This window comes from Merops nubicus, unplaced genomic scaffold (assembly GCF_000691845.1).
Source record: "Merops nubicus isolate BGI_N331 unplaced genomic scaffold, ASM69184v1 scaffold12220, whole genome shotgun sequence".
Lineage (NCBI taxonomy): Eukaryota > Metazoa > Chordata > Aves > Coraciiformes > Meropidae > Merops > Merops nubicus.
In genome coordinates this window covers 1-10,432 of record NW_008584978.1, presented here as the reverse complement: position 1 = coordinate 10,432, position 10,432 = coordinate 1, and the positions used below count along the sequence as shown (strand labels likewise).

Genomic DNA, 10,432 nt, shown 5'->3' with positions numbered 1-10,432 from the left:
GGAAAGAGTAGTAGGGTTTATGTTAGTATGGGTTTAAGATATATTCAGCAAATAGGGTGAAGATAAAAGTAAACTTTTTATAATGTAATGTGAGAGGGTGATGATCTGAACTTAGGCATTTATTTGGATAAAGGGGTGCTGGGGTAAGGGGCTTCTAAAGTACAAAAACAAGATCCACTTCAGTCTGTATGAAATGGAAATGGCAAACTGTCAGAAGTTGGAAAGGAAATTGAGAAGTATATTTAGAGTAACTGTTCACTACAGTATATAGTTTACAGGTTAAAGAATTACAGAACAAACAACAGAAGCAAATACACTCCTGTATTTCTAGGTGTAAAATAGTTTTTTAATGTATCTGGAGAAAAGAGAATTTACAAGTTCCCAATTATACATATTCCCTACAAGAAAGAGGGATGCTACCTGGTGGTCTGAAAGCGGAAATGGTAGCCAAGAATAGTTAATTTTATCCTTCCACTACATTTTTCTGTACATTTGGTGGTTCTTGGAAGCCAGTTCCCAACCCTGTACCCAAAACATAGTTCTTGGATAGTCAGTTGGACTCTGTGATCTAAATCATGAGCATGTGTAGCTGTTACAAACTTCAACAACATTACACTTCCCTTCATTAAATTTCTTCCAAATGCATGCTCAGGTACTATTTAACCTTCTAGATACTTAAATTTAGCTAAGGGGGTATGACCAAAGCCCTTAGACCAAGATACCACTCAGGTGTGAAACACAATCCATGATGGGGTTTTCAGCTGATGTCATACCACCTCCTTTGCTTGTAAGAGTTCTCAGACCACACCAGTCAGAGGAAGCTTCTTGAAAAATAAAGCTTGGAACAAACAGTTTTTCCAGATATTTTTGTTGTTGTTGTTGTTTTACTTAAAAACTTATTGTAAAAACACAAATATATGTAAGAGACCCATTTGGAGCAAGAACATGAATCACATTATTGGTGTAGTGGAGTGACTGAGACAGATTGATTCTACTGACTGACTAGGACACTTCACTGGGACTTGTGTGAGTTAGAGTCATGTCCTTACTTTAATGTATACCTACTTAAAATGGAAGAATTTCAGTAGGAGAGATCAGGAGGCCCACCCAGAGTACTCAGTAAGCCAGAGGCTATGGGATGTTGCCGGAATATAGAAAACTGTAAGTTCACATCCCTGTTCCCTTTTCATCTCATAGCCTACTGTGTAAATGTGGAATGGCCTCATTCTCTCAGAAAGAAAAGACTCACATGATACAAATGCTGTCTCTAAAAGATATTCATCACTGAGAAACCTGAAAGGAGGTGGGCATCCTTTACTAACTTAAATGCGAATTCTCTAGCTTACATGTCACACCTTCCCTTGGCTCTGGGACTTCCATGAGCAATTTTATCTGCCAAGATTAGTTGTGTTTCAGCCTGGAACTCTTTATCTTCACCCATATCTCTCAGCTGTTCAATGATGCAACATCAGATGTGAGCTACATTAATGCTATACCTGCTGGAAATGCCTGCCACACTAGCTTCTTCATAGACATCACAGCAGATAGTCTGTCGTAAGACTTGCAAAAGTGTTAGAAACTTTTAAACTATCTTTGGAAATTAATATCGTTGCCTCCATGTTTCCAGTTAACATCAGTCTACCTCAGCTTTGAACTCAGACCTGTTTCCCATACAGTCAATAGTAAAACCTCCATAGGCTCTCGCAGAGCAGGGGTTGGGCCCACCTTGCAACTCAGTATTTTGTGAATCAGCAGAGAGATGAGAAATAAATAGTCCCTGGAATGAAACACATGGACATACCTGCTATCACAGAACAAGTTTCCTTACTCTAAATCATCCTGATTTTATGCCACTCAATGAAACAGTCTATTCATCACATATATAGCCAACAAATAAAATGAATTAACATTTCATATTTACAAGGTTAATTACACTTTCAAATTACACAAATATGGATACTAAACCAAAAATAAATCATCATTTTCTTCAGGTCGGTTATTGCTTCTGTATAAACCAATGTAAAAATTCTCCTAGAAACACAAAGGTGCAGAAGCAGGCTCTCATGATTTGTCTTTTAAGTGTTCTACGTGATAAACCTCTGACAGGTTTTTGTCTTTCTCCCTTAAGGTGGCTTGCTGAGGATGAAAGCGATGGTCGCACCGTAGTGCAACTTTATCCACAGCTGCTTGATTTCTGATGCTTTCTGCGTGTGTTGCTTCCCCAAATTCATGCAGATTTGATTTACTTGTATTTTACAATTCTGAAGGTATTGTAATTATCATGAAGGAATGTCAAAACAACACATTAAAAACATCACAGTAATTAAACATATCTAACGTGAACGCTGCATTCCAATCCTATTAGAGATGCTGAAAAACTTTGTATGACCGAAATTTTGAAAGCAGAAATTTAAACCTGTAACATGGCTCTGTGGACTTGATTTGAGCATTCATGATGGTAGACATACGTGGTAACATACTCAGACATTTTTGTTAAAGTAATAATTCGTGGATAAGTTAAATTTAGCTCTTTGGTGAAATCTGTCAATATTTATTTATTTGATAAATCAGCTCTAATTTCAACGTTTATTAAAATTTAGATTTTCTCAAAATCATTTTCCAAAGAAACTGCACAACTCTTCAGCCTTACCATATATTGCTTGCTTTTCCTATAAGACCTTAATAAAGAGTAATAAAGAATTTGTTATTCAGGAGTTCACCCTGTGTCAGTAAGCCTCCCACTGACATTTGATTGTAAAATCTTGTAGCTGAGCCAGAACCTCAGCTGAGAACCTTTAGATCCAAAGGGTCTCTTCACAGAAGCTGTTATCTGTAACACTGCAATAGCTTAGTGGCAGGCTCAGGCAGCTCCCTGCTCAGCTTGATGATTTTTGCAGGGCCCATTCTTAGCCATCTAACTGACTTTCCAATGCTCTATGTGTGAGTGAGTGCCTTTCCTTAAAAAAACAAACAAACAAAAAAAAAACAAACAAAAAAAACCCCAAACCAATATTTCTTTTGAAAATGAACAATAAACAGATGCATATTTAGCTATAAATGCACAAATAAATCTTTGGTTTGGTAGGCTTTGACATTGCAAGAATTGATTCAGTAAGGGTTTAAGATACAGATAAGTCTGAAATGTAATCATGACTTGCACACCCTCTGAAGTTTCATGTGTGTGATCAGAATACAAATATTGTATAGAAGCTACATAGGGCATCCCTCTGTTTAATCAAAGGCTCCAACCTTAATACCTCCAAAATTTAAAATCTCTATGAAGATCTGAATTTTTAGACCTGTTTCACCCTCAAGGCCCTACCATGTTCTGTAGCAGAAGTGTGTTTTCTGTAATTACAAGAACTAAATGAGTTTCTAATCTGTACTGGAAAAAAACATTGTCTCTCTGTCTGTATTTTTAATATGTTTAATATTTATTTACCCACATTCTTCTGTGAAATGAGGAAAGTTGGCCTGCATGGCTGATGAGATTTCTGTTGTTACTTTGACACAAATACCTAATGAGCACATATAGTGGGTCTTAGCAGGTAACTTCATTTCTATCTACCTTATATCATCAAAAGGAGAGAGCTAATGTAAGGTGTGGATGTAATCAGAGTGAGCAATGGAACAGGGTAAATTTTTTCTAAAAGTGCCCTTTTTTCTTACCCTGCTAGCATTCACACTAGAATGGATTTGAAATTGTAGCCCCAGAGTGCACAGTTCACTTACTCATTATCAGTATTCATTACACTGAATCACTTTGTTGTGATCTATTATGTGATTTGTTTCATTATTATGTCTTTCATTAATAGTTTGTAATACTAGCTCTCTTTGATGCCATTTCTGATTTATCAAGTGTAAATAATGCCTTCCTAATCTGTTTTTCATTGCTAACAGTGAATACCCTCCTTCAGCAGCTGCCTTCCATATTTGAAAATTATTTTCTCTACCTATACAGCGTACACACCAGGTTTTGGATTCACTTCCCTGGATCCAGAGCCATGTAAACACCTCAGCCCTTTCACTAGCAGGACCATCACAGCATAGAGCTTCATTTCAAGCACATCATAGAATCATCATGGTTGGAAAGGTCCCCTAGGATCATGGAGTCCAACCTTCACCCCAACATTTCCCTAACCACTGGACCATAGCCTCAAGTGCTACATCTACTCATTTTTTGAACACCTCCAGGGATGGTGACTCCACCACCTCCCTGGGCAGCCCATTCCAGTGCCTAACCACTCTCTCAGTGAAAAAATTCTTCTTAATATCCAATTGAAGCCTTCCCTAGTTTTCATGGGTGCCTGCAGCACATATTACCAGGGTATTTTACTGATAAGAAAACCTCAAACACCATAAAAAAAAACCCTCTCAGGTCTTGTTTGGAAGACACATCAGTTAACATATTTAGCTTGTGAGTAGTGCCAAACCCCAAACGTGCTTCTTCCACATGGCATACGGTGATGTCAGCTGTGTTTGGCACAGATGTCACTTAATCTCTGCCCCTTGGAAGTGAGACAATTTTTGGACAAAATTGCTGGCCAAAGACAGAGATATGACAGAGGTGCTACCTCGTGTGCGGGCTGCTGCTGCACAGCATGGGTGCTGCCCAGCTTTTTTCCTCCCAGCACCATGCCCTGCCTATGGAGAGCCTGGGCGTATACTGGCAATGCTGATGCCTCCATGGGGAACGTGGATGTAGCATGGAAAAGAGACTGCCTGGGTCCACAAGAAACCCAGGCATCTGTCCCCCAGGAGAGCCTTGGAAGGAGCAGTGGAATAACTCACCCTGTCCTTGAAGATCTGTGTGAGAGGGCAGTGGCCAGAGGATTTGCTATAATAACAATATTATTATTGTTAAGCAAGAACATTTAATATTGTACTGCAGAGAAATCCTGGAGATGGATGCTAAAATATGGACCCTGAAGACCATAACACAGACTCTTGGACATAACAGAGTTTGAAAGTATCCATTAGGGGTCCAGTATTAGTTAACTCTGTCTTTTTCCCTTATCCACTTCTCCTGGTGCACTTTTATATACATTATTAGGTTGATCTAGGTGACATATTTCTGCCCATTTGAACTCTTAAGTGTCTCCGTTTCTTTTGCTGATGACGTTAAGGATTTGAAAAAATATAACCGCATTCTGACTGGCTCATTGGACCATTTAATATCCTTCCAGCAACTCCATGTACTGCTTTGCTGGAACTCATCATACAAAAGAAAAGATTCCCTCCTCTTAAGTACATATCAGCAGTTATATTGCATCTATCCATCCTGTAGTTTGTCAGTTGTGGAAACAGAATGAGAACAAGGGAAAAAAAAAAGGATGTACTAAGTGCTCCTTTGAGTTCCTTTAGAAGTCTTGCACAAATGCCATCTAGTCCTGGTTGCTTGGTAGTATTTATAATTGTGTTTGCAAATACAAATATATTCTGCTCACACATCAGTTTAAAATGGTCCTCTGGACTTCTTCATGAAGAAAAGCAGTATTCTGGAAAAGTCCATAAGCTCCTCCTGAGCAGTGCAAAGCAGTGTCATAACTTTCTGTGCTGTGGCTGAATCTTTGTCGTACAATTCTTGTGCTTGGCTTGAATGGATTTTAAACAGGTGAATCAAAAAGGGGAAAGAAAATAGGAATTTTCATTTTCTTCTTCAAACTTTTGAAATTTCTTAATTACATCTTAAATACAGGGCACCTTAATATCCCCTTAGGCATTCTATAAATGCTTTTCCTATCTATCAGAAAATGAGATGTGTTTGGTTGTTGGTTGGTTTCTGCATGCACAATGGCAGTGAAAGACTTGTCAGCATTGTACAAAGCCTGGTTGCAAGCTCACTTCCTGTGATGTCTCCCCATACGTCTCTGTCTGATTATATTTTTAAATATGTACTATGAAGTGACATGAAAGGTAACTGACATCCTTTGCTAAATAATAAATGTAAATTTAAGAAAACCCAAGTAGTATCTCTCAAAAATTCTAAGGAATCATTTCTTCCTTCATACATAATATTAGAATCCATATGCTGTCAAGAAGCAGGGCTGTCTTCAGTCCTTCTGGCTCATTAAACCTGTAATTTATTTCTTTATTTATCCATTGATTTAGAAGGTGCAATTGAATGTATTCACCGGTTTCTAATGTTTAGACATTCTAGAAATAATAAACATCCCAAATTCACCATGGATTTAAAAATGTGACTCAAATGTAAGTATACGCTTAAAGCATAAATATAAAAACCCCCACTAAATTTGATTTTTAGGCTACTTAAAGGTGTGCACCTCAGAACCCTGCTACATTGCATCCCTTCCTTTCCAGATCTCATGTGGTGGGTGTGTACGTGTTGGCATTTTCACATGAACCTCCATGTGCTACAGAACAGAGATTTAGGTGTGCAAAATACACGTATCAGCATCAGGATGCTATAAAGCAAAGTAATTTCTGAAACCAGGGAACATTCCAGAGTATTCTTTGTAATTGTAAAAGCGGGTTAACAGATGGAGATACTTGGTTCATGCTTCTTTTCTCAATTTTAAAAGCACATTTATAGTTCAAGAATGTTTCTGTGTGTATCTACATGAAGGCATATAAATAAGCTAAAGCAAGGAAGCGATAGCTCTGTACTTGGCATCTTTTAATAACATACAGTATTTTAATATTAATTTTCTAAACAGTGCATCAATTTACCAATGTATTTCTGATTTGTGCTTATGTTAATTGGCTGAAATGTTGGCTTCACTGAAAGGAAATGCGTGCTGCCTTTGCAATGAAATAGCTGTTATCAGAAGACCCGTTAGCATGTACCTGTTGTGAATGAAGCTATTTGGGCAAAACGGAAACTAAGTAGTTTAGTGTGTAAATTAAACACACAGCCTATATTACAATTTCCACTGATACTTGTGTGCACATTTTACACATCAACCTACTGAAAACATATAAAATTTCTGAATAATAATAAAAATTCTACTTCTGTAGAATAATTCTCACTTGTTGCTTCTAAAGAAAGCGATTGCACACGCATGTATGCCTGAGGGCACTGTTTTAACATGGAAAACTAATTAAAGTCAGATGTACAGAAGACATAATAGTAGGACTATGTCAGAATGTATGGAAAAACAGATGTTCATCAGATTCTCCATCAGGTCACCCAAGCTTTAGGTCATACACATCATGATAGAGAGAAGGAAAACGCAGAAAAAGGTCAGATGATATTTGAAAAGAAAGGGGAGGGAAGGAAAAGAAAGGAAAAGGTAGAAAAGGGGGTTAAAAAGCGGGAAATGGGAAAGGAGGAAAGGAAATATATTAGCAGGTTCACCAGATCTTCTGGAAGAAGTCACCTCCTTATGGTGTAGGACAATTTGTTTTCTAAGGGGGGCTGCTCAGGAGCTCTGCTCTGCATGAGAGACTAGCCCGTTTCAAGCCCAGCCCGAACAGCAGGGTTCTGCACCACTCCCCCATGATGCAGAACTGCTCCCCAAAGGTCTGACTAGGGTAAGAAAGGCAGGGTTTTGTGCCAAAATACTGCCACAGGTTGTCTAATGCTTCAGTTACTCTGAGCTAGAAGAAAATACAGAAACGTCAAGCACCAAACTACAATTGTCAAAAGTATTGCCAAACAAAGGAAAATACATATGGGAGTAATTTGGAATTGAACACGCACAAAAATTGATTAGACTTCTAGAATATAATGATATTCTAACGGCAGAATGAGAAAACAATCAGTAGGAGCCTCAAGTGTATTTTGATAGGGTGGTCTATACAATATGGCTAAAGATGACTGGGAAAAACATCACTGTTAGAAACCTGAAGAAATAAAAATTACTTTAAAGATAAGAGGATTGGAAGCCAGAAGCATTATTTTCTGGATATTTATATTTGAGTTCAAAACAGTCTACAATGAAAAAAAACAGAAAGACTGGGGAAAAAAAAAAAGGTTTGATGGTTGGACTTGATGATTTTAAAGGTCTCTTCCAACCTAAAGGATTCTATGATTCTATTCCTAAGGTAGACAAAGTTGATATGATGTTGTAAAGGAGGGGGACAACTACACAGCAGTTGTAATTCAAAACAAAGGAAAAGCTTGTAATAACCATTAAAATGTTTTCTTTAAAGAAAGGAGGAGAAGAAGGAAGCCAAGAATAAAATCTCCCTCAGTCAAAAATTAGCTTTACCTGAGAAATGAACATGTCTGTATTTGGTTTATGAAATATGTATTGATGCCTGTGATTTTTGCTCTTCAATTATATTTTGTAATTAATAATTTCTGAGGTTTAGTAATGCCATTGGCTTGCTGAATGCATACTGGTTTGTACACTGTGTGTATACAAACTCTTCTGGCCCTGATACAGCTCCATAGAAGCTATGGCAGTCTAACAAAGAGGAAATTTGGGTCTCTTTCTTGGAAGCAATTTCTTCAGCACTTACATAGTTATTTGGGATCCTTTCCATTTGTTATCTTTTAGGTGAGAAGACAAAACAGAAGACACTCCTCTGGAAGTATCAGCCTTAAATTTAATTTAAATTTAAATGTTCCCCTATTGCACTGCCTTCATTTAACTGACAGCTATTGTTAACATAAAAATCAGTGAGAAAGAATATTATTCCCCTCACAAATACAACAGTAGCTGAGTCCAAAAAGAGAAAGCCAAACCAGCCAAACAAAAGACATGAGGAGAGGAAGGGGGGGAGGGAAAGGCTCCAGAAAGCCAGAAAAATATATGGAAGAAAGTGTAAAGCTGTCCCCATCACAACAGAATGTCTGGCAAACTCAACAGCTTTCAGATTTACAGGTCTGATCTAAAGCCCACTGTGGTGAACTGGTCTCTTCCTGGACAATGGCTCAATTCCTTTAGTCAAATTCTGCCCAAGTGAAGTGGCTGAGCGTAATTATTCCAGAAATTTTGTCCCACATCTGGAGCAGAGATGGGAGGGTGTTGGGACACTTGGCCCCAGCAGTCACCTTCTCTAAGTCTCACAGCAGCACGGTAACCTTCAGCAGGCTACCATGACCTCTGAAGACAACATACAGCTAGACTGACACCATTTATAAGGTACCTTCTGCCCTTTTCGTAAGTTTGCCCTTAATCTCCTTCATTTTATTCCTTCCATCTTGAATCTGGCACCTAAGAGTTACTCTCTTACCCCACCCCCAGCCCCAGCATCTTAGGATTTCAGCTCTAGAAGCAGAGTTGTTCCACTTCCATCACTGGCTTGTCACCCTATAACCTCCATTATACATTTGTGGCATCATTTAGACTTAAATATGTCAAATGGACTCAATTAAAGTAACTTAAGGTGCACACTAAACCATTTTATTAAAGAAGTACCTATAAATAGAATAACACTGGAAACTTGTTGGTATGTACAAACCACCAACTTGCAGCTAAATTAGCTTCATTATTAAGCACCCTCTCGGCTGACAAGGTAATCTTAAGTGAATATATTGTATTATATATACCTGCTGACAATTATTAAAAGATACCTTGAGAAAGAAGCAATTTGCATTAAAAGTCCAAAGCAATAAAGATCATATAGACTGTAATGAGAACAAAATTAATACAGGGCTGCAGAAGGAACAGACATAAAAGTGCAGCTATACCACTGTAACAGAAATCGTGAAGCTAATGTGTATTATTTAAGAACAGTTCTATGATGATGTAATTAAATACTCTTGTAATGTGTTATAACATGCAAAATAACAAACTGAATTAATTTTGTCTGCTCTTCACCTTTCAAAGTTTGATTTTTGTGTGTTTAGCACTCTTTTGAGTATTACAGTAACGCATGCTGTAGTCTTTTCTTGAAATCTGGGGCATGTATCAGTAAAAGCTAATTTCCAAAAGACAACTTTATGCTTACCATATACATTTAAGACTTAGAAGGCAGATTTTTCAGCTGTCTGACACTTCTTCTATTTAATTAATGAAGTTGAAGGGGATATTTTTAGTCACATATCAATGTAACAGCACCCTATCACAGTCTCCCTGGCATTCCTATTAGGATATTCCAGCAACGTGGCTGAAGTATGTCACAGCTCTATTTTACGGAGGGAAAGGAAATGCTTGTAAAATATTCTAGATGAAAAAACAAACAGACAAACAAAAAAAGTCGAAGAGGTCAATCAATTGCTCATCCTGTACCTTAGGAGATGGCAGCCGCAGGTCAGAAAGGGCAAGAAGGGCCAAATGTGGGGAGCAAACGCTTCCCCTCTCCGCCGCCCTGGCACCCCGAGCCTTGCGACCGGCAGCTGGTCATGGAGGTACGGGTGACTCCCGGGGGCAGGAGGCTGGTGCCCTTCGGGGACATGGTAGCCACCGTACACCTGCGTCCCCCGGCGGGCTGCTGCCTGCGGTGCGGCCCAGAGGGCCTGGGCTCCTTGGTGGGGAGGGGCGGCCGGCTCCGCCCGGGACTGGACGGTTGTCCCCAGGAC

General features: G+C 38.7%; 1 protein-coding gene across 1 annotated transcript in view; it reads left to right on the top strand.

Annotated features, from left to right (window-relative positions):
* The window catches only part of RP1 (retinitis pigmentosa 1 (autosomal dominant)), a 175,151-nt gene extending 172,953 nt beyond the window's left edge, over positions 1-2,198 (top strand). The window contains exon 30 of the mRNA XM_008946075.1: positions 2,129-2,198. Coding sequence (XP_008944323.1) covers positions 2,129-2,198 — 70 coding nt within the window. The remainder of the gene's footprint in view (positions 1-2,128) is intronic.
* The last annotated feature ends 8,234 nt before the right edge of the window (positions 2,199-10,432 follow it).